The 25,448-nt window shown below is 47.2% G+C and overlaps 1 protein-coding gene across 13 annotated transcripts in view; it reads right to left on the bottom strand.

The window, feature by feature from the left end:
• GPR160 (G protein-coupled receptor 160) overlaps nucleotides 1-25,448 on the bottom strand; it is a 606,153-nt gene that overhangs the window by 171,894 nt on the left and 408,811 nt on the right. For 10 of the 13 annotated variants that reach the window (XR_011276091.1, XM_069618554.1, XM_069618555.1 and 7 more), the window contains one exon: nucleotides 24,947-25,023. The exons of 2 other annotated variants lie outside the window; for them this stretch is intronic. Coding sequence is in view for 2 of the 11 variants with exons in the window: in XM_069618554.1 (XP_069474655.1) it covers nucleotides 24,947-25,023 (77 nt within the window). In the remaining 9 variants the exon portion in view is untranslated. The remainder of the gene's footprint in view (nucleotides 1-24,946; nucleotides 25,024-25,448) is intronic. One more of the 13 variants, XM_069618548.1, reaches the window with a different exon arrangement.

The raw sequence follows: 25,448 nt of genomic DNA, 5'->3' as shown, positions 1-25,448 counted from the left end.
TCTTCACCAACTAAAGACTTAGGAGACGTAGAGGCAGGCCCGCCCTGCATCCTCGAACCCAAGAAAGCGGCCGAAAGCCTGGAGACAGGCAGGCGAGGAAGCCAAACATCCGCGCCGGACCACCAGGAAGTCTTCCTGAAACCCAAACCCTCAAGATCCCAACACCCGAGAATATCCGGAGAAGCAGAATGGCTGCTCTATGGCGGACAAAGTAAGATCTTCTCTCACTCACTTCACACGCGAACTCCGAACATCGAACCATCACCAGGAGCCGAGGGTTACCCAAGACTGCGACTGTGAGGCTCCCAACAGAAACCAATAAGGCCTATTGGGAGCGCAGAAAGAAACTCCTACCAAAAAAAAAAAAAAAAACACACACAGACTTAACAACAATAATGTCGGCCATAACGATAGGTCTATCGCCATTCGGGAAACTCTACGAGTCCCTAAACGAGACATTAAAAGACCACACCACGCTAATCGCTATGCTCCATACAAAGCTAATCTTCATCGAAGGCTTCATTACCGCGAAAGAAAACTCTAAAAGCAAGCGAAGACTCCTCTAACCTTACCTATACAAGCTCGGAAGCGAACAAAATGTCAGTAATGGAACCCAAGCCTAAGAGCTCTTGTGTACACACAAACGGATGCCCTACAAGGACCCTCTCAATTTGTATTTTCGGGTACTACAACTAAAAATGGCGCGGTCAACTACGATCAAAGTGAAATCATATATTAGTGAAGAAACATCACGCAGACCACCCAAACAGCGAATCGAACACACCGAAAAAGAACCATCTCCAAGTCAAAACAGAAATCTAATCGAACCAAACGACAAAGATCAGGCTTACCCGATCTTCTGCCTACAACATGGAACATCGACAGGGAAAACTGACACATCGGAACCTGGGCCCACACTCCAGAAGGCAAAGAAGATCCATCCCTTAAAAGGTAGCCCCTCCATTCCTCAGGACCCTCCTCTCGTTTTTAAGATCACAAATGACTCAGAAACTAAATGCTCACCAAGAACTGTAGAAGACTAATGAACATCAGCGAACATCTGGAAAAGGACCTGACAAGTAGTTCGCAAACTGAAAATGACCAAGTTGAGAAAAGGGAAATTAGGAGTAGTGCACTATATCAGCAAAAGAGCGCTCCATTCTATACAATGGAAGAACGAAGAAACAATCTTCACCACACTTCAAGACCAAACCAAAACAAAACTAGCCAAAGAAAAGTTTCATTCACCTCAAAATCTGAGCCCCCCATCTCTGCACCAAGAAACCCCAAAACTGGAGAACCGACAAAGAGAAAGAGACAGAAAATCAAGCAGAGACGATTCTCGACGTGAATCAAATAAAAAGAGCTCAAAGGATCACCGATCTCAAGAAAACGAGCCGTCAGTGAGACCCCACTACAAATCAAAAACTGAAATATTCCATGACAGACGCCATCCCACCAAAATATCTATTTGGACTCTAAAAATAGAGCAACGGTCAGAAAATTGTGACGAAATAATTCTTAACAGAAAAGATGTGCTAAACCTCTTTGGCTTCATCCCAGCACTTCGCCAGATTAAATCAGAGGACCTGAAACTAGTGGATCCTTATCATTCTAACCATAGAGCAAAAACAATCTTGCACATCCCTTCAAAGAAAATACAGATGCTAATAACCAATGAAGCAGAGGACTTATCTAAACTTGGCTTTAAGGTGCTCGGAAACCTGACGAAACCTAAAGAACAGAGAGAATCCCAGGAAAACGACCTAAGGACGTCAAAAAGCAAAGCCACTGCGAGTAACAGGATAAAGGACCACCCGGTCACTGAGAAACCGTCCCAGGAGCAGGCGGACCTTGGAAGAAGAACCAAAAGGAACCCAAGAAGCGGGACAAACAGGGACCTGAACTCTCAAAATAACCAATGGAATTCAGCGAATAAACTGTCAAAAAAAGGTACGCCTAAGGCGCCGCAAACAAGCAACTTACCCCCCTACAAAACAACCAGTAACTAAATGACAGCCCGCAGGGAATCTGGTCCTGGCTGCCAAAAGTACTCGCAAAAAACATGAATAAGTAGCAACTCGAAGGTTGGCAGAGCGCAGAGAACGACACCTTGCCAGCCGACAAATTCCCCACAGATCTAACACTTTGCTCCTGGAACACTCGTGGACACACCCACCTGACGACTCGAAACGACGCCGATTTGGCATCATTCGACGTAATTTGTCTTCAAGAAACACGGCTCGTCGACAAACCGATCCTGGACGGCTACGACGTAGTCCTGGCACCTGCAAAAAAAAGGCCTTTTAGGCAGTCCATCATCCGGATTACTCATGGCATGCAAAAATGGTGTAGGTTTAAAAATGAAAGAAACCTTGCTATCAAACCAATCCATACTGGCAGTACTCATCGATCTTGAAGGCTGCGAAAGGAGGCCAAGTTCAGAAATAGTGATCTTGAATACCTACTGGAATCCGGCAACTTTAGACGCAAAAAACTTTACCCACATGATGGAATAAATAATCGACGAAATTCAGTCAAATCGCCAAGTCTCGTCCTTCATAATCTGTGGAGACCTCAACATCTCCCTCAAAAGCCCCGCTTAAAAGAGGGAAAAAACTCTGATTCGACTAAAGCAACTCAAAGAGGAAAACTTTGGTGCAAACTGATGACCTCACGGCATATGTTAAACCTCGACACGGTCTTTTCAGAGAAAGACCGTTTGCCGACCTGGGAACAGGGAGTGTCGCGAGCAACAATTGACTACACCTACGTCTCCCGTCCCTTTTTGAACACCGTAACAACCTTCAAGGTGCGCAAGACAACAAACAGTGACCACAACCAATTAAGAACAACGTGGTCAACCAACTTCAGCAGAACCAGCGACGAACCACTTGGCATTGAAGTAAATAACCAGGGAAATTGGCTAAAACTCTCAACATCGGCAGTAAGGAAGCTCACACAAAGATACGCCGAAGGGGGTACGTCGGAAGAAAACCCAGATCCTGACTATGTGCTACTGCTCGTGGCATTCTCTACAAAAAAAGTCAGCCCAAACTACCGACACCAGCCATAAACATACCTATGATGCCCAGTAAGCCCAAAAAAGACGTGAATTTCGAAAAATCAAGAGGCAAGTGAAGCAAACACAGTCGAGCGACCAGGCGTCAAAACTAGCAGAAGCCTCAAGAAACTACAGAAATTGGTTCAAGAACCACCACACAAATCTCTACCAACAAGATTCGGAGAAAGTACTGAAGGCGATTTGCGGCAACAAAGCAAGAGAATTTTGGTCCCTCATAAAAACCACGACATTATCAAAGAAAAACTCCATCAATTCAATGGGGGAGCAGAAATGGATCGACCACTTTTCAAAGCTCTTTGAATATGCAACAAAGGAGGATGGTGAGCCTAGAGAAAATGACCCCTCGAGCTGGTTATGTTTCGATGACCAAGAAGAAATCTTCGAGACTCTAAAAAAAAACTAAAAAACTCACTAGCGGTTGGCCCGGATGGGATTTCCAATATGGACCTTAAAATAAATCCGGCTGAGTGGCCAAAACTACTAAAGATCTTCATGAGATGTGCAAAATCTAAATCCATTCCTCCATCCTGGACCAAGGCAACCATCGCTCCGATCTACAAAAAGGAGGATGTGAGTGACCCCACGAATTTTCGGCCAATTGCCCTCCTAGACTGCATTGGAAAGGTCTTCAGAGCCTTACTGCTGAAAAGGCTCCAAACTTGGACCAAACTTGCACCATGCCACGACCAATTCCAAACTGGCTTCAAAAAAAATGTTGGCACAGCAGCGAACATCCTGGTGATCAGCATTTTAAAAAGCAAGGTCCTTGAAGGAAAACCAAGATCTTTTGTGGCCTTCGTTGACCTTTACCAGGCCTTTTACCTGGTAGACAGGTCACGACTTTGGTCAAAACTTGAAGGATGGAAATGTCCAAAGGAGATCCTTCTACCACTGAAGGCCCTACATACAAACACCACTCTAAGAGTACGATTAACCCTGCAAGGTCAAGTTTCAACAGAAATCCCCACAAGTAGGGGGGTCAAACAAGGTTGTCCTCTCGCTCAGGAGTTATTTCTCGCATACATGGGCGACTACAGCGCAACAGAAGATCTTACAAAAACCTTTCCACCAAAACTGGCCAAGGTACAAATTAGCTGCCTTATGTACGCCGACGACCTCGCTCTGTTCGACCCTGACCCAAATAGGCCTACAGAGACAACTGACAAATCTGTTACACTTTACAGTGAAAAACAATCTGCAAATCAACAAAGAAAAAACAAAAATACTAGTTCTAGAATCGGCATCGAAAAGATCGGACAAATTCAAATGGTATCTAGAAGATACAGATATTGAAAGAACAAAAGAGTTCAAGTACCTGGGCGTGACCCTTGATATTTCCCGCACAGAAAGTGCAATGCAAGAAAGGCTGAAAATAAAAATCAGAAAACTAACAGCACAAGGCAAAGCCATAGACCTCAAATTCGGAAAACTGTCAACAATCCCGGTAATTGAATTCTATAAGAAAAAAGTAGTACCATCAATTACATACGGAGCCGAAGCAATGCCCCAAATTCCAAAAAAACTCTGGACAAAGCTTGAAGGGCATTTTTGGAGAAAAGTGTTGTGCTTGCCAAATTCAACCTCAATGCCAGCGATTCAAGGAGACTTGAGCCTCCTCTCTTTAGCAGGCACGGTAAATATCAACTCGGTCCTGCTTTATCGCAAGTGCATCGCCCAAGATAAACAAAACATCTACACGATTGGCGAGGAGATGAAAATGGACACAGTGAAAATGCTGACAAAATGGAAAACCGAAAATCTAGTTTTACTGGATTCAGTAGCTTGTACAGAAGCTGACCTGTCATCAAACCCGGTCAGAGTGACCGAAAAACTTAAAAATCTGGACTGGTCAATCACCATAGCAGATGCCACAGCAAACAAACTTCTAACTCATCTTCCTCATACCCAGTGCAAAGTAAATGAACTCCAGACGTACATCAAAAAATTCCCTAACAGGGCTTCCAGAAACTACCTACTCAGGATAAGACTGAACTTAATCGAAACAAACGAGATTCGCCACATTCGAGGTATCTCAGAAACGAGCGAATGCCGATTCTGTGGTGCCGAAAAGGAAACAATTCGCCATCTACTAATGGTCTGCCCAAAAAAACCAAGCAATAAGATCAGCTTACCTTGACTACCTACTCGCAAATGAACATTTTGACGCGGACCAATGGTGGCTAAGACTGATTGGAGGAGATCGAACAATTTGGCAAATCGCCTTGGTAAAGATCATCCAAGAAACACTGAAAACCGTGGGCATAGGCCTCTGAGGACTTGCGGAAACAAAGGAACTCAATTTTGTAAAGTTCCATTTTGGAACAAACAAAAAAAAAAAAAAGAAAAACATTTGCTATGCAACTCTGTAGGTTTGCTAATTAAATTGGCACTTGTGTAGCAAAGTTAGCTATTTAAGTTACCCTTTTCAATGAAAGCACAGCTTGCCCTGCATTCCTCTCTTGCCTTCAGAGCTCTCTTCACTGCAAGTTCAAAGGGGCTAATGGAGAGAGAGCGCAGCAGTAATCATCTCCTTCACTCATGTGCCAAAAGGCCTGTGTGGGAGTGCTATGTATATTTTATTTTTCAAATAATTGCAAACCAGAAATAATCGGGATGATACTGTTATTAAGCTAACTGTATCCTGTCTTCCAAAGACCACTATGTTAGTTATTTATTTTTTTAAAAGGCTTTCAATTCCTTTTCTAAAAATGTAATAAGTTAGATCATGCACAATTACAGTATTGCTACTGTAAAACACTACATTGTCTCAATGCTTTAAAGTGAAGTGCATCTAAATCTCAGTGCCAACTAGATTTCATTTTGTTGGGGAAGATGCATCATATTGACGAGTGGACCCTTATGAAAATGTACATGACCACGCGGCCAAATACTTTGACGGCAAACCCAGTCCTGTGGCCTGCTAGTTACATGCAGCTTGCAACTGGTGCTAAACCCATAAGGTGATACCATACTCCTTGAAATTCTATCTTGCCATGTTGGTTTATACCTGCTACCCTGAAAGTGAGATGGCTGCAAACTACAATATTCTGCCTAGTTTGCCCAGTTCTCTGCCTGCTATGGCATCCACTCTGCTTAGTCTTTTACATCATTACTACACAAAGCTAACTGATATTTACTTAAAGTATCCAGTCTCTACATCTAAAGACCTACTGCAAAACAGGTACACTGTATTTGGCCTTCAGAACTCAATTTGCTCTATGATGATGATTGCATTATATATTTGCATCTGCAGTAGAGTGAGCTTGCCAAACTATTTTAAGAGCCTTTTTAATCATATAAATTTATTTGTGTCCATTCATGCAGCTAATCTTTAACAGACACTCATCCAGGGCTCAAAGTATTTTTGCCCACTCGCATAGTCGAGTAGATTTTAAGAAGGGCAAGTACCATTTGCAGGGGATGTTGGAAACTTATTTAAACTTTACTTTGTTTGAAGTAAATGTCAGATAGGTTTCACTGTGTATGGCTGGCGTCTGGGTGGCAGCAGTGTGCCAAACTAAAGTGGGTATGTGGTGACATGCACCATTTCACAGAATTAATTTGCAAGGCCTGACTTATCTCGCTAATGTCTTACTACAATGGTATACAAAACTGCATATTGTTGCCCATTTTATAACTTGGGTACAAGTATCTTCTGGTGGCATTAAAAACATTAATACAAAAATGCTAATCAAATGGGTTTGTTTGCTAATCAAGAAAAATTTAATTAGCAAACTTTGCTAATCAATTTTTGAAAACTAATTTATGCCTTGAAATACAGTACAAATTTTCCGTACCACCCAACACCATCATAAGTACTCATGAAAGAGTAGCAATAATTGATTTAAAAAAAGAAAGCTTTGCAGATTTGAGCAATGCCTGGTTGTACAAACCATTCCGTATTCCACAAATTAACAATTGGACAGCTTGAATTTAACACAAAAATAATAAATTATATAACTAATGCAGAGTTAAAAGCGACGTGAAATAAAGGCATATATATTCTAGACCCCCTCTAAAGAACTCGAGTGAGCCGTGTTGCGTCTTCGCACAAGCACACCAACAGTAAAGAGAAAAACCTTGCGTTGCAGCACAACTTGCAGATTAATGGAATGTACCATACCTTAACTATGGCAAATAGCTCTTCTCATAAATGACCAGACCGCACATGCTACACTTGTTAATCTACTGGGAAATGAAAGGATAAATATAGCGCATAAAATGCTCTATAAAAATCAGAAAGTAACGAGGTCCCTAAAAGAGCGTAATTGTCATTTGATGCTGACAATTAGATCAGACAATCGATACTTCCATCTACATACTACAGACCAGGAAAAGCACCAACTTTGCCCACCTGATACACATCACCTGAACTTTCAGCCAGGGAGCAGCCTAATCTTTGGATGAAAAGAGGAGACAAGCCATGCTTCCTGTACAGGGAGCACCATGGCCTAGGGAAGATGCACCTCCTTTTGAGCCTGCAGTTTCTCAATGGACTTTATGATCTGAGGGTTCAAAACACCATTCAAAAAAGCTCCACGAAGCTGCATTCACCTTGGCAATGGTTCATCGGTCGTTTGGAAAGATTTATTTTAGATTAAACTCCCGGAAGTCCTCTGTATTGTTCGCCAAGGGCGCTAAATAACATCTAATAAATTAGCAAACATGTGTACGACAAAAGGCTAAACAAAGCAGCAAAAAGGAATATGAGCAATGGGTCCTTATGCTGCCCAAACTTGGGGATGGTTACAGCACAACGAGCAGGTCGCATTTTTTTCTAAAAAGGAAACGCCAGCTATGAACGGAAAATTGATTAAAATGCGAGCTGCAGACCTTTTGTTTGTCCCAATGTCTGTTCTGCCCAGTTGGATATGGTTTTGTGTGATAAAGGTTGATTGTAAACCTGATAATAAATTGATACGTTAGAGGGCATAGATAATAAACAGACCACTTAAGGGGTGGTTTGGAAAAATGGTTAAGTGACTGCTGCCATAAATAAAACGAGCATTGATTGGCAAAACCAAAAGGTTCTGGTGGTCATGCAGCCTCAAATGTCCCAACAAACCTGATGACACGACCAAAGGAAAGCAATAAAGTTCACAACCAGCCCTACAGATAAGGGGTGCATCAGTCACTTTTTCGACCTAAAAATAGGTAATGACTCCAAAAAAAATAAAAATAAGGAGCAAAAATATTCCAAACAAAAATAAGAAACAGGCACTTAGGACCTTGTGCCCCTGTTTCCACTCACACATCTCCATGGATATGTTTGAACCAGTAGTGCACATAGTACCACAGGAAGAAACTACTATTACTGCCTGATTGGAAAAAGTAAACATGCATCTTTTAGTGTGTAGGAATAACTAGGAACTAAGACATTTTTAAAAAAATCTGTTTCAGTTAAAACATTTGTACTCGTTTATAAAATACTCCCATTGGGAAGTAGACTTTACATTTTTATTTCATAAAAATCATTTTACTCCCAACTTCAAGAAAAATAGGGAGTAAAATACTCCCACTTCAAAATATTATCTGGAGCACTACTGGCGACATTAAAAGGGACAAAGCACTTTACGCAAAACCGGCACATGTTTGGAAAATTAAAATGGAGCAATACAACCCCATTTCTGCTAAACCTGGACATCCAGCACTCATTCCCTTAAACTGACAGCAGAAGGAACCAACTGCAACTAAGGCACAAGCCGAATGTTCACTTATCAGCAAATCACAGTGTAAGAAACATAAAAAGGCAGGAAGGATGACATTGCGAATGTGGATGTGTAAACACCCCCATTCATCATCTTTCACTATTCCTACCAAAGCTTTTTGTGCCAGTAATAGCCAATTAATACTAGCATGTAAAGAGCTACATAGGAAGCCTCAATGAGGTAATTAAAAAATGGGTTTGAAAAGTTGTAAATTAGTAGCTTAATTTAACTATGGCATAACAAAGATTACCCCTGCTAACTATACTTGGTCTGCATTATGTTTCAACTTCTTTATTTACTACCCATCAGCAGTTTCAACAAACTATGTCTATCAACAACAAAGAAACATCCATATGACGTTCACTTTAAAAATACAAATCCCAAAGTCTCTGCAGTCCTCCTCTCTCCAGCTCAGCTATGACCGCATCCTGTTCCTGAGCTGCTCCTCTCTTTTATGTGCTCTGAATGTCCTGTAACCAAAGCGTTCTCGTCCCGCCAATCGAGCAAGGACTTCTTGAACTCCAACTTAATAACTTCACAATGGCTGAACTCTCGCCTTCCTTTCTAGTCCATTCCCTCAATTGTTCTTCTGCTCTTCCCCCTAGGGAAAACATACATAATATCAGGGTGGAATCTAGTTTGTCATCATATCCTTCCACAATTACATACCATATGATTATCAGTCATGGGTGGGAACTAATGCTCGCCTCCTAGTCTTTAATAGAATACTCCCTGCGCAGTTAGCAAGGGTAATCTTTATTCTATGACAAGACTGGAGGCAAGCATTATGCTTGTTCAAAGCTGTCCTAACACTGCACTCGCTATACTCTGTTGGTTTAAAATGAAATTCTCTGAAGGTACGATCATTCGCCCAGTCTGCTGCTGCCATAATATCTTGCAAAGGAACCCCTGTCCTATATGCTTTGGACGCCATGGCCCCTCACTGAATACACACCATACTGCTGAAAATCAATACCTGCCGCTAGCATTACTTCTCGGACCCATGTCGCTATGGTAGCTGTCTTCACCGCCTGAAAAGGCTTCCTGCGCGCTATTAGCAACTGATTTGTACTCATTGCTCTATTCTCCGCCGTCCTGGCCTCGTATTCTTTGATGCAAATAGCTACGCACCATTTGGTATTTGGAAAATAGGGATAGTGCACTGTGGATGTGCTCGATTTAGTCCTCTGTACCACCACAAAGGTCACTCCTTCTGGTCCAAATGTCCTCCTATTAATCTTTAATTCTTTGACATCTGATACTATTTTACAGGATATGAGACACAACAGCATCGCTAGTTTGCCCGATAACTGTTTGAGAGACATATCTATTAACCGGCCAGCTTTCTAATCTCAATATTCTCGTCACGTCCTACAATACTGTATATCTGGTAACCGGTGGCGCTTTAAACTTAGCCCCTCTAATGAGTCTACAAACTGCTGGGTGTTCACCCCCTGGCACTCCTTCATTCGGTACGTGACCTGCAGAAATCGCTGATCTGTACACTCCTATAGTGCGAAATGCTTTCCCATCTTGCAGCAGTTGCGCTAGAAAATTTTGTATGGCTACTACAGGTGCAGAAATGGGATGAAAACCTCTCCCTCTACACCAATTAGTCCACCTGGCCCAAGCCGCGTTGTAGATCCTCCTAGTTGATGGAGCCCACGATTCGGCAATAAGTTCTGCTGCCTGCATCGAAATGCCTGGCAGTTCCCATCGTCTCCTGATATCCTGCACACGATGAGCGGGAGAGTCCCTCTCAGAGGACGACACTGCCCAGCTGGGTCCGTGAGCAATCGCTCTCCTGCCAGAAGGACTCTCGGCAGATCTATCAAGCATTCTATCAGCGTCCGGGAACACACCTGAGCTTTCCACAATGGTGATACCAGCACCAGCTCCCTTCTCTCCCTCCGACACTTCGCCAGCACTCTGCTCAGCATCATGAACGGAGAGAATGCGTAATGTGTGCTGCCTGCCCAATCCTGCAGGAATGTGCCCGTACCTTTTGCGTCTGGGTCTAGCCTCCAGCTGAAATAGCTGGGTATCTGAGCGTTGAGGCGAGACACAGATCTGTGTGTAATGGACCCCATTTCTGATCCAATATCAGAAACACTGCCGGATCTAGCTTCCAATCGCTGGAGTCCGTGAGGTATCGAGAGTTCCAATCTGCTATTACATTCAGTGCCCCCGTTAAGTACTCCACTGTCACTGATGTCCCTGTCCTCAGGCAGTAATGCCAGAAGTCCTTCGCTAGCTTGGCTAGCATCCTGGACTTCGTCCCTCCTAAGTGGTTTATGTAAAGTACTGCCGAAATGTTGTCCAACTTTAGCAGGACGCAAGTCTCTCGTGAACGTCTTTATCGCGAAGGAGCCTGCTAGAAGCTCTAGGCAGTTTTTGTGCAGGCTCAGCTCTGTGCTCCATTTCCCTCCAGTTTGCAATTCTCCGTATCGAGCTCCCCATCGTAGACGACTGGCGTCGACTATCACGAGGTCCGGCCGGTCCCCGAATATGGCACGCCCATTCCAAGCGTCCATATTCTGCAACCACCATTCCAGTTCCGTGATAGACTCCTGATCTAGCGGTATCGATTGATATCTCAACCCTTGTTGTAGGGGTCTGATCTTCAATCTTTGCAAGACTCGATAGTGTAAGGGACCTGGACAAATGGCTTGTATGGAGGCTGCTAGGAGGCCCACAATTCTCGCCAGAACTCTGAGAAATCACTTTCTTCCCCAAGCATGCTCTGATCTCTCTCTTGATATCTCATATCTTCCTTGCTGGTAGCTCCAGGGTGGCTTTCCTTGTATCCAGGACGAAGCCGAGGAAATTCAACCTCTGCGCTGGCTTTGTATCAGACTTCTCCGCGTTTACTAGAAACCCCAGTGACTACAACAGGTCTAGTACCCACTTTGTCTGATACTCCAGTGCCCCTCGATCATCTACAAGAAGCCAGATCGACCAAGTATATAATCAGCCGAATCCCTTTCTCTCGGATGGCTGCGGCTACTGGTTTCATCAATTTCGTGAATGCCCAAGGCGCTGATGCAAGCCTGAATGGCATTGTCCTGAATTGCCAAAATTGTCCCTTCCAGCGAAAAGCCAGGAATCTCCTGAAATGCTTCTGTACTGGAACCGTAAGGTAGGCGTCCTTTAGGTCTAACCTGGTCAGCCAGTCTCCCGCTCTCAGGGAGTCTGAGCTGGTGGATCCCTTCCATCTTGAAATGATGGTAAACTATCCATCTGTTCAATTCCTTCAAATGTATTACTGGGCGTACTTTCTCCTACCTGTGAACGAGAAACATGTTGCTGAGGAAACTCGGGTCCCAGGGCATCTTTCTATGGCTCTTTTCTCCACTAATTGCTCTAATTCGGTATTAAGGGCCGCTTGCTCCGCTTTCGCTAGGCGCGGGTGTTGGGAGTATTCTTGTCTGCACTGGATCCTGAATGAACTCTAGCTACAGACCTCTGACGGTTTGCAAAATCCAGGCATCGCTGGAAAGCGTGCGCCAGCTTCCACAGAACATACTTGTCCTCTCTCCCACTGGAGGGTAGGTTATTGCTCTTACCTGGTGTAAACCCCTGGCCTTGTCCAAAACCTCTTCCTCGTCGCCCTCTGGTATTGCGACCTCTGGCTGGGAAGAACGTGTCTTGTTGCCTGTTCTCCCAGTACTGGGCTCTGATTCGGGGGTCTTCTACCTCCTTGCTGATGACCGGTCGAGCGACCCCTGTAACGACCGGTCCTGGCAAAAACTCTCTGGGGGAAGATCTTAAGTATGGATGCTTGCGCTTTCTCCAGCAAGGCTTACCAAACAAGAGGCTTTGGGCTACCTCACCGGCCACGTAGGATGCTAGGTCACTGAGCTTAGAGTCTATCTTCAGAAGCAACCCCCTTCTCTCGGAGCCTATAGCGCAATTCGCGTTCTCTAGGAGGCAAACAGCCCTTTGCGCCCATCCAGCTATTGCCTCTGGGTCCACCTCTTTGCCTGTGTCCCTCGCCCTTTCTGCCAAGTCCATGATCTTAGCGAGAGGACCGGCTAACTCCAGGACCTTCTCCTGGGAACTCTTCCATTGATCTATTGATCCCTTTACGGGGGTCCTTATTGGTCTTTGAGACAAAGGTGAGCATCTTGGGGTCCAATTCGGGGGCTTCCACCACCTTCCCTGGCAAGTCTGGTCGGGGGCATTCTGCTCGGAGACGCTATCGCACCTCCTTATCCAAAGCTTTTCTCAGCCTTGCTGTCATATATTGAGCAACTCTTGGAGAAGGCTGCCAGTCGGAAGATCTCGGATTCCTAATGGTATCCGGGTCGAACATATCGTCCTGCTCCTCCTCGAGGTGCTTTTCTTTGGGGGCTTTCTTTCCCCCGCTGGACTTTGCCCATTCTTCCTCAACTGGCTCCTCCGGCTCTTGAGGGGTTAGGCCCCCTTCCTCTGGCTCTTCTTCCGAGCCTGGGTCATCATCTCCTTCATTTTCTTCCCCAGGAGAGGGGGTCATGAGGTTCCGCACGGCCTGACGCTGCAAATATGCTTTCTTAAGCTTCGCGAAGGCATCAGTGATCTCCGGGGCCTTATCTTCCACCCCATCGTAGGGCCCTGGGGGTCTGCAGAGGCTTTTCTCTTGCGGGCCTGAAAACTCCCCTTAGACCCTGCTCTAGAGGGTTCAATGGGCAAGCTGCGAGTCCTCTTGGTGCTTTATTTAGGCTGATGAAGCATTGCTTCTAGTGTCTCTAGCCTTTCCTGTAAGGGTCTCACCCCTTGAGACACAGCATCTACTAGGGAATTCCCCAGCACCTCCTTGAAACATGCAGCCAAGTCTAGGGACTGCTCCCCCTCACTCCATTCAAATATTTTTTTTTTTTCTTGTGGCTGCACCGGACTCTTACTTTGCTGTGCCTGTGGTGGCTTGTGATTCTTTAGAGCGTAGTGGGAGGCAGAAGCCTCGTGAGTGGGTGCTTGCTGGAACTTTTTTCACCATGAGCTGCGAGATGCTCCCACTCCTGCCGCCTCTTTCTCCTGAGGCTATGCTGTCCCTCGGCTTGGTGAGCGCTTTTCGAGCGCAAGAGGGGAGATTAGGATGTTTATAATCAATACGGTGCTCCATATCATTTGTACGAGCTCCTTTATCTGCTGCCTCGGGCCGCGTCACGTCACGTAGTGAATGCGACGCGGCACGGGCATTCAGTAAGCTCCACCCCCACGAGGGTGGGGGCCGGAGTCTTCTGTGTCCCTCTGCAAGGGCTTGACGCGCTCTGCACCCGGCTCCGCCTCCACAAGGGAGGGGGCCCGCCCAAGCGAGTCCGCTCTCCCGCTTGGAGGGAGGGGGTCTGGGGGAGCTCCGCGGCCCAGCGGCGCACCCCTGACATGCCGGGAATACGGCACGGGGCTCAGGCGGCCGACGGAGATCCCACTGCTTAAACAAAGCAGCTAAGTCACCCGCGAAATTTTGGCTGGCGAGGAAGCCCTCTCATGCAAACACATGAAAAGCAGAAAAGGCCTGCATAGCTTTTGTAGACTGGTGGCTGCGCTGCAAGGGTTTACAGTCAATGACAAAGGGTGCCTAGACATTTCCCCTTAATATTACCATGTGGCACATGACATAAGGGATGTAATGCACTGACCTGGCATTGTAGCCATGTGTCTGTTGTAATGGAAACCTAGGAATTCAAGCACTGCACAAGTCTGGAAAGGCAGGTTTGTGAATGCTGGTTAGTTTTAGTCTTCGAGGGGAAACCTGGTGTCCATCTGAGGTCACCATAAGCAGACCATCCTCTCCTCCTCCTGCGACAGATCGTTTTCCACAGTTAAACCCATAAACATTGAACCTCTTCTACACGTTATGTCTCCAAAAAACCTACCCAGGCAATCTATTTTTAAATAGGGCTGGAATGCAGTCTGGAAGAACAAAGCCAAAGAGGTTATGTTTAGAGAAAGTGCCATGTTAAGGACTCATGTATGCCCAGCAAGATGCCCAGTACAGTTGGCTGCTCTACTTATACCAAGATCTGAAGGCTTCTGGCAGCAATTTAACCAAAGGGCTGGATAAACACTACATCTCTATTCCACATTGTGGGCTGAGACACATGGCTCCAGAGAAACACATATGACATTTGTACATCTGGTTCCATTACATTTTTCCCCATGGTTTAATGTTACTGCAACGCGGCGGGGAAAAACCTTGTTTCCACAGCAGCCAACTGAAACGGCAAGTTTGCTGGGCGACATTTACTAACGTCACCTCAATGTTCCGTGCTATCACAATTGCTATACAGTGCCAGCTTTTTTCCCCTTCATTTTTTCCCTTCATTAAATACAAAGTGTTTCTCAAATTCAAATGTGGTCGGAGAGTCCAAAGGAGTTATTTTCTAAAGCTTTGTCCAGTAAAATCTTGAATTGTGAAAGTAGGTCGGTTAAGGGGCTGGGGATGAAGTTGCTTGGTTGAATCAAGGAGATGCCCAATTTTGGTCTGACACAAGCAGACACAATGACTGACCGACCAAATTTGAGAGACATGCCGTCTGAAAACGTCAGCCCCCAACACATCCTCTATCAGTCACTTTCTAAATTAAGTTCCATTTAAAAAAACAAAAATCAGAAAAGCATTTGCACACATCCGAAACAAGCACCAAGAGTGTTTGAAGATAATTTAAAAAACGTACAAGTCTTTTGTACTACATTCAATAGGAGACCATCTAGCGCTACATGTTTCATTCCAATCAGTCGGACCTCCTTGCGGGGCATAGAACGACGCAGTGTAGGGTGAACCTGAAAGAAGTATATGCAGATAGAATAGTCATCTCTCCAATAAGTTCTAATACTTACAACAAACCACTACAATACTTTAATGTCGCAGAAAGGATTATCCAACCAAAATCAATGTGAACAGTGAACCCAAAAAACCTCTAAAAATGGGGTCGGGCGGCCTGTGGGGAACGGAGCAAAAATGCATATTTATTAGAAATGAGTATGTAAAAAAAAAAATATGCGCAGAAATGCGTCACTATTGGTTCACTCTTAGAAAATGGTCTATTAAGTATAGAAATATCTAAAAGGACAAGAGGGCAAAGTGGCAATCTCACGTTATGGTCCCTCAGTCAAATATTGCAAGGAAGTGACACTGTCCCCCATTAATGCCTAGCATGAGGTGGGACGGTTCCACCACCCGGCCCAACTTCTTGTTTGGCAACAACAATGATTGAGATTAAGCACGAAAAATCCACTCCATGTCTTAGTAAGAAGAGGACTTTGATGAAGGCTTAACCTTCCCAAAGTCACTTCATGAAGAGCACTGGTCAAACATGCCCAGTGTGACGAATAGAGAATTTGTCACTTCTCTCCAAGGGGAGCCACCCCCTTTGGGATTGGGGATTAGTGCCAGTTCTGCAATACCCTACATTGGGGACAGGTTAAGCAGAAGCATAGTGTGGGTGACCATCCCTCCTTGTGGAGACCAGGAATGCCCAAATAATTTCATCCCACCCCCGTTACGCCCAAGTCCTCAATGTTTATTTGTTACATAGGGGTTGAACAAGGTATACAGGGCCCTTTAACGTGAATGGCTCGTTTCTGACCTGGTCTTGTTACCGCTTTCTGATGAAGACCAGAACCAATGGCATCTTCGCTTGCCTTCAAGGGAGGAACTCAATACTACTGTATGCCAGTACCATGAAAGGAAGCAGCCTGAGAGTGAGCAACACCAGCCTGTGTGCCCGTGAAGAGGAGGGAGGCCCTCCCTCACAAGAAGAACGAACCACATTGTTAATGTGGATGCTGGAGAATCAAGGAAGCCCACAGAACACTGGCACTTGGGGAACGGTGGAGAACCCAGAGAGCACAGTACCGTAGCAGGAGAAGGGACAGCGGTCCTGTCAGGAGCAGCGGGTTGACATCCTGCTGAGGTAACATCCAGAGCGTGTCCGTCCAGAAACTGGGACACTAACAAGAGAGATGCCACTGTGCAGACCACAGCTAGGTCTGAACCTCGGAACTGCATTGGGCAGAGATGCCGAAGCCACAGACAACGCCGCTGGATCAGAGGTAGGCAACGTTGTACTGAGAGCAGGCAGAAGACAGTGAGCACACAGGAAAAGCCAGACTGGGCTATGAATCTGTACAACCTGGAAGGAGGTGATGGGGGCTGATCATAAGAATATCCCAGGAGGGATTGATCATTGCAAGTCATGAAATAGGGCTTCATAGGCCCATAGCCCATGCAGGGCTGATCATACAAGTAATCCAGGAGTGAAAACAAGCTACTAAGCAGGGCTGAGCAGATCCGTAACCCACCCGGGGTTGAACCCACCAAGATTGAGAAACCAGTTACCCCAAGAGGGGTGGAACAAAAGGACACACCAAACAGAGCTGATGAAGTCAGAGGCTGAGAAGCTGAAACATTCAGATAAGACAAAAATGAACTTGGTTTCTTCTGGATCTAGCCAGGTTGGTAGTTGCAAAAGAGATCTCCTAGGATATGGGATAAAGTAAAGTCGGTCCGGAGTACATGACAAAGGCATTGTCTTAACCTAAAAAAGCTGAGACACATTGTTTTGCTTGAGGTTTTTGACACTTAACCCAGAAGTGGAGGAGATCGTAAGACCTCTTTGGTGTGGGGTCAGAAAACAAGCCTCCACTAATATACTAGCAGGGCGAAAATAACGCTATCCTAAGCTCAAGCTTAGATTCTCTTTTTGTTCTTTCATAAATGGTAGGTTAGTTAGTAGATCAGAATCAATTTGAACCGTGGACAGTTTTTAATTTGCGATACATTCTGAGGAGCACCCATGACAGGATGTGAGAGCGTGTGTGGTGCATAATACCTTTACTCTCCCACTTTCAGCAGGCCAATGACTTTCTCAAACTTAGAGGGTGACCTGTGTTTAGTTGGCAAAATGTGACATCACAGTTTGAGAATGACTGCAGTTACGTAATGTTGACTGTAGTAGTTTGGACTGCTACAGTGGGAGTAAACTAAACCAGAAAAGAGACTAAACATGAAACCGAAGAAATAAAGAAGACCTACAAAGAAAAAAGAAATAAAAATAAATGTCCTGGTATGCCCAGACATTGGCCTTGAACTTGATGGGCCAAGAGCTTTAATCCAAACCTCGCTGATGGAGCCCAAGGATACGGGGAACAATCCTGTAGTGGCTTGGGGTCCCATGCAAAATGTATGTGACCTGGCAGTCGGGACCTTCATGGAATTACTAACAGATGCATAGAATTTTACAGTGGAGCACTTAAAAGTAATTTAGGAAAGGTGTGCAGATCGGGGCATTTTGAGGCAAAATTAAGAGACTGAGCACAGTTTGGAGTTCCTTGGCCCATTTATGGCTATGGGATTAATCAAGCAGAACACCTATTGTGCAACCTTGTCCTTGTCTTCCCTGCTGCACATGCATATTTAATTCCTGTAACAGGTGCCCAGATATCCTTTTGAAGTGGAAGTATTGTACTTTTGTTTTGCTTGGGAGTCAAAGAACAAGTTACTTTCTTACCTGGTAACGTTCTTTTGATGGGATGGTCCGACAACGTATTCCATATCTATGACATGTAATCACCACAGCTGTGCTGCTTCGGAAACTTTTCGGCGTCTGCGTCCTGCCTCGATGACGTCGATGCGCCGTCGTCGAGGACCTCCTCCGACGTCTGACGTCATCCGATGTGATAAGTAGGACGCACAACGCCCGTAGCCTCAGTTGTAGTTTTTTCCCCCAGAACGTGTGACATTAGTCAACTGCCAGCCAGACACCAAGCCTTGCGGAACGTAAGCTGCAATCACAAAAGAAATTCTGCAGCGGGGAAGGCAGGGAGGGAGCGATATGGAATACGTCGTCGGACCATCCCATCAAAAGAACGTTACCAGGTAAGAAAGTAACTTGTTCTTCAAGGGGATTGGGTCCTCCGACGTATTCCATATCTATGACAGACTCCCAAAGCAGTACCAGAGCAAGGAGGAGGGAAAGAATTTAGGATCAAAATTTAGAATTGCCAATCAAATAGCAGAGCAAAGGACCGCCTGGCCAAAGGCCAGATCCTGTCCTCGGATGGAATCGAGGGAATAGTGACATACAAATGTATGTACTGAAGCCCAGGTGGCTGCATCACAGATGTTGAGAAAAGGAACACCCCTCTGCAGGGCAGTAGATGCAGCCATACCCCTGGTAGAATGGGCCCGCAAGCCAGCCGGTGGGTCCTTGCCTGCCAAGCGGTAACACTCCGAGATGGCCAAAATAATCCAGCGAGACAAAGTCCGTTTCGTCACAGCTTGTCCCAAACGCTTTCCAGCGTAACCAATGAAGAGCTGATCGTCCACTCTGACCCGGGACATGCGTGAAACATAAAAGCTTAAAGCTCTCCTAGGATCAAGCCTATGGAGCCTCCCCTCTTCCTTACCAGGATGCGGATGAGGATAGAATGCCGGAAGAACAACCTTCTGGGCCAAATGAAATTCCATCACTACCTTCGGAAGAAAAGAAGGACGAACTCTAAGGACAACCCTGTCCTTGTGAAATAAAGTGAAGGGTGGCTTAACTGAAAGTGCCTGTAACTCACTCACTCTGCGAGCGGAAGTAACCGCAACTAAAAACAGTTTTCAGAGTTAACAGCCTCAAAGGGCAAGAATGTAATGGCTCAAACGGAGCACCCATAAGAAACCTAAGAACAAGGTTTAAATCCCAACCGGGCACCAGGAAAGGTGACGGAGGGAACACATTAGTGAGCCCTTTCAGAAACTGTCAAATTAAAGGGATTTTAAAGTAGGAACACTCTTCAGACGTGCGCTTAAAGATGGACAGCGCCGCCAGGTAACCTTTAATGGTACCCACTTGCAAGCCCCTGTGGGCCAAAAAAAGTAAAAAGGACAGAACCATGGGGATGTCACATGCAAAAGGATCCACATTCCGAACTCTGCACCAGTCGCAGAACTTACGCCAACGGTACAGAGACTTTGTTGCTGGCCGTCGGGCCGAGAGCAACACCTCCATCACGTCTTCAGGGAGGTCCCAATCCTTATACCGCAACCTTTCAGAAGCCAAGCGTGAAGGTTGAGGGATCTGACCTCTGGATGGAGAACCTGACACCCCTCCCGTGAGAGCAGATCGTCTCGGTAGGGAAGACGACGTGGAGGGCAGATGGACAAGTCGAGAAGGTCCGGGTACCACGTCCTCCGAGCCCACGCCGGAGCAATGAGGATCATCCGGGAACCGAACTTCCGTAACCTCCGCAGCACTTGCGGGATGACGGGGACTGGAGGAAACGCGTACAGCAGCGGGAATGACCACTCCACCATGAACGCGTCTCCTAAGGCTCCTTTTGGAGGAAATTCCCGCGAGCAGAACCTCTCGCACTTCCGGTTGACACTGGAGGTGAAGAGATCCACTTGAGGGGTCCCCCAAAGGGCGAAAGATCTCAAGGAGAATCTCCTGAGCCTACTCCCACTCGTGAGAGATCGTGCTCTGCCTGCTCAGAGCGTCCGCCGTCACGTTTTCGTCTCTGGCCAGATGAAGTGCCGAAATCGAAAGTTCCTGCTGGATGGCCCAGAACTCGAGCTGCATCGCCTCCCTGCACAGAGGAAGTGACTCTGCCCCCCGCTTTTTGTTGAGGTAGTGCATGGCCACTGTGTTGTCCGTCAGGATCAGGACACTCTTTCCTCGCACAGTCGGCAGAAAAGCCTTCAGGGCTAGCCTGACGGCCCTCAGCTCCAACAGATTGATATGGAGTCTGGACTCCGACGGAGACCAACGACCGCTGACTGTCAGCCCGTTGGCATGAGCTCCCCATCCCGTGAGGGATGCATCCGTCACGATCGTCACCTCCGGCCAGGGAAGCCAAAATGGAGCCCCCTTCATCAAGTTGCCTTCGACGGCCCACCACAGAAGGTCCCGGGCGACCGAGGGCGGCACCTGAATCGGGTCCGACATCCTGCCGGAGGACTGCGACCATTGCATCTTGAGTGCCCATTGCAAAGATCTCATCCGCAGACGAGCCTCTGGCACCAGAAGAATGCAGGATGCCATGAGGCCGAGCAACCTCAAGAACTCGAACGCTGGGAGCGTCTGGGCATGCTGAAACTTGTGCACCATCTGCTGAATGTGAAGAGCCCTCACCTGGGGAGGAAAACACTGCCCCAGGGAAGTGTCGAGCACTGCTCCGATGTACTGGAGCCGCTGTGTTGGCGTCAAATGGGACTTCTTTAAATTGAGGGACATGCGCAGCCTGTGAAGGGAGTGGCAGGTGACGGACAGATGATCCAGGACTTGCTCGGAAGAGCTCCCCCTGATCAACCAATCGTCCAGGTAGGGGTAGACGTGAATCCCCCCCCTTGCCTGAGATGCGCTGCCACCACCACCATGAGCTTGGTGAAAACCCTCGGGGCGGAGGTCAATCCGAACGGCAGGACCCGAAACTGAAAGTGCGAGTCACCAACCGCGAACCTCAGGTACTTCTTGTGCTTGGGATGGATCGGCACATGGAAGTAAGCATCCTTGAGGTCGAGAGACACCAACCAGTCCTGAAGCTTAAGGGCCTGGAGGACTTGAGAGCGAGTAACCATCTTGAACTTGTCCTTCCTTAGGAGTTTGTTCAAACCGCGCAAGTCCATGATGGGTCTCAAGAAGCGGATCCGGACTCTGCAAAGAGAGGTTCCCCAGTGGATTGTCGCGAGGCCTGTGCCGAAAGGGAAGACAGTAGCCGTGGGTTATGATCTCCAGAACCCACACATCTGAAGTAATGGCACGCCACTCTACAAGATGCTGCGCCACCTTTCCCCCAACCGGCAAACCATGGGACATGGCCTCATGACTGAGTGGTAGCGGCTGCGGCGTTACCTGAGGGCAAAGAGGCAACTGCCAGAGTGGCCTTGGCACCACGGGTACACTGTCGTCCACCTCTGGTACCCCTGCGTTGGCCTCTTTGACTGCCAGCTCCTCTCGCTTTACTGAAGGACGAGTAATAGCGAAAGGAACCACCCCTCCATTGCTGACCCCTAGGACGAAAAGGCAGAGGTTGGCGAACTGCAGCGCCCAACGACTTTGCTGCAGCTTTTGAGTTCTGCAACCTCTCAAGGCTCTCGTCAGCCTTGCTGCCAAAAAGGTGTTCACCGTCAAAGGGCATGTTGAGGAGCCGGGACTGCACATCAGGAGCAAACCCCGACTTCCGCAACCACACAAACCTGCGTATCACGGTGCTCGCCGCCATGGACCTGCTGACGCATTCAGCCAAGTCCAAACCCGACTGAACGGACTCCCACATGGCATCCTTACCATCCTGGACCATAGCAAGGAAACCATCCCATTCGTCCCCTTCAGGAATATGTTCAGCCGCTAAAGCAACACAGTTCCACAGAGTGTGTGTGAAACGAGACAAGGCACAAATGGAGTTGGCCGCCTGAAGCGCCATACCACCAGAAGAAAACACTCTCTTCGCCCAGCCATCAAAACGTTTGTCGTCCCTATCAGGAGGGATGGTAGGGTACGACGCCTGCTTTGCCGGGGCCGCCTGCACCACCAAACTCTCCGGAGTGGGGTGCCTGGTCAAGTAGCAGGGGTCGCTACTGGCTGGACGGTATTTTCGTGACAAGGACCTGCCCACCACCGGGAGACTCTCAGGAACAGTCCAAGCCGCCGCCACCCTTCTCTGTAAAGCCATATGGAACGGCAGTACCGGGTCAGTTGGGGGACCAACATCAAGAATGTCCGTGAGATCATCCTGCACAAACTCCCCTGGGGGAGCAGACCATCCCAAGTACTCGGAAACCCTAGCCATAAGGCGTCGGTACGAGGAATCGGCATGAGAGCCAGGCTCAGGCCTACAAAACTCCACCTCCGGAGAGGTGTCCAGTCCACTGGCATCATGCAGTGACTGCCTCAAATCGTCAAACTGACTATGGCCCGAGACAATTTCATCTGGAACCTGACTAGGAACTAGGCCATCAGAATCCTCATCAGCCTCCGAAATATATTCCAGGTGGCGAAAAGAAGGCACCCGAGAGTGCTTGCTCTTAACCAGAGCCTTCCTAGGGGGGTCCCCCGTGCTACGGGGTACCTCCGACACCCCGGCCTCGAAAGGCATCAAGTGAATCGGCGCCGGCGTCGAGAGAACAGGCATCGGCGCCGAGAGGATCAGCGTCGAGTAAATCGGAGTCGACGTCAGATGCAGCGCCGCCAGCATCGGCAGTGACGACAGTCCTCGAAGCCGGAGCTCCGAGCGTGTCCTTCGACGACCTGAGCGTCGACGGCTTCGACGACTTCCTCGGAGCCGGAGCCTCGAGAAAGCCTGTCGACGCCCTCAACGCCTCAGACGTCGATGTCTTCCTCGAAGACATCACAGGTGCACACGGTCTCGAACGCGTCGAGGACCGGGACCTGGAACGGGTACGTCGAGAACGAGTCCCCTTGTCCGAATGGGACCTCTCCCGTGGCTCGTGCCGACCACTCTTGCCAGCGCTGTCTCTCGACCTCTCACGACCGACCCCACTCTGGGGCGCGGACAGCTTAGTACCCTGCAACTCGAGAATCGCCACCATTTTCTTCCCGAAGGAAGCCCATTCCTCCGGCGTCGCACAGCTGGTGGGGTAAGCGACGTGCCGGGCAGAGTCCTCCGAAGAGGACCTGGAAGATGACCGGTGTCGGCGCTTCCGAGAATGCCTCGAAGAGGCCGAGGAGTGGCGAGAGCGACTCCTAGAAGGAGACCATCGAGACTTCCGACGATGACGCGGAGAGTCTCCTCACGAATCATCCGTCGAAAGCCCCGCAGACTTCGACCTCCGGGGCTTGGACACCCGACCTACCGACAACTTCTTCTAACGTTCACTTAAGGCTTTGGACGTGAGCGACTGGCAGTCGACAGTCATCCGTGTCGTGGGCCTCCCCGAGACACCAGAGGCTGTCGTTGTGCGAATCCGTCACCGACATCTTGGACCCACACTCCCCGCGCTTCTTGAAGCCCGGACACGGGGTCGAAGACGAAATAGAAGACATCTTCAGACAAAGGATTTTATCACAAAAACGAACAGGTTCGAAGAACCGAGAAGAACAGAACTCCAAACAGTCGAGGCGTTAACCGAGATTCACAAAGCAACATGTTCGCGGAAAAAACTTAACTGAGGCTACGGGCGTCGTGCGTCCTACTTATCACATCGGATGACGTCGGAGGAGGTCCTCCACGACGGCGCATCGACGTCATCGACGCAGGACGCAGATGCCGAAAAAAGTTTCCAAAGCAGCACAGCTGTGGTGATTACATGTCATAGATATGGAATACGTCGGAGGACCCAATCCCCTCGAATTAATTTTTAAAGGAAAACAAAATAAAAAGTTACTCTTCAGCCCAGGCAGTAATATTATAGCTACACTATGTGGCACTGCTTTGCTGGTACCACTGATCCGAACATATCAGTGCAATCATGTGGCTGAATTAAGTAGACTGTAAACTATGGGTACATGGTTTCATAAAAAAAAATGTTGCGAGTATTTAACTGTTTTGAAGAGACAAAATGTCTGGAATGTCTCCCTCTCTAGAGGAATGTCAGCTACCTGCTAGAGCATTGCCTTTGAAACGCCTTAACTCACCCATGGAATCGGCCGCTTGGGTCCTTTGCCTACTGTTTCACAGTTCCTGCCTCGTTTCCCCAGCCATCGGCTTGTCAAGTGCATTTTACATTCAAGTTAGGCGGTACAGTGTTCAAGATTGTTCAGCATAAATTGCAATAGACCAGAGTGCATGCTCCATTGGCAAAAATGACCACCAATTAATTTTGGTGGGTGGGCTGGTCGAATAGTGGGAAAGGCATATAGGTAACCCATGGTTCCATTTGCCTATTTCAAGAGCCATACCCAGCTTCTACCTGGAGAACAATTATGACAATCTCAGAACATTACAAACTGTGCAAAAGCAAGATCCCCCCCCCCACATTTACAATGGAGAATTGTGCCCTGTAAGTGAACCCCCAATTGACACAAATTACATGCACGTCACCTTGCATTCTATGATGGAGGAGTTAGTCCGGTTTCTTTCAATTCTTGGATTGGTCATAGATTTCCCCACTTTAAAATCCAGGGCTACAGGTCCCACATCACAAAGGAAAACAAGACTGCTAGCATGTTATGAATGGCAAAGGGCATGCTGTCATGATGCGTTACCGTTATACATCAGAACTTACCAGAAAACCTGGATATACCAAAAAACAGATGAGACAACCTGTCAACGGACCTTGAGACCACAGAAACTGCCCTTGCTCTGTGAATAAAGATAACACTTTCAGTTAAGCATTGTTAATGGGACATGCTTCTCTAGCATGGCATTCACAAGAAAACTGTACTGCCCACATACTGTGTTAACGGTATCCCTACATATTATCCCAACCAAAAATATTGCTGTATATATGGTCTGTCTCGCCATAGGTGATATTTTTTGGGGGGATAATTTGTGGGAGCGGGGGTTGTGGGTGTGTCCCTCGCACATTTAAAAATAATACAGGGTTCTCCCCCACCGGGTCCATTGCTCAATATCAGCGCAAAAATATGGCGATATTTTTGCGAGGATATTAAATACATGCAACCGTGCAAACTGTATAGACAATATTGAAAACACGAGGAAACGATTTAGAGGAAGATTGCACAGAAACCAACATTGCTCTCATTTGTTAACGTACTTGTTCAGAG

The sequence above is a fragment of the Ambystoma mexicanum genome, chromosome 10, assembly GCF_040938575.1.
Source record: "Ambystoma mexicanum isolate Mex_15411 chromosome 10, UKY_AmexF1_1, whole genome shotgun sequence".
In the NCBI taxonomy this organism is placed as follows: domain Eukaryota; kingdom Metazoa; phylum Chordata; class Amphibia; order Caudata; family Ambystomatidae; genus Ambystoma; species Ambystoma mexicanum.
The sequence above is the reverse complement of the archived record's forward strand: the minus strand, read 5'-3'. Positions and strand labels throughout refer to the sequence as shown.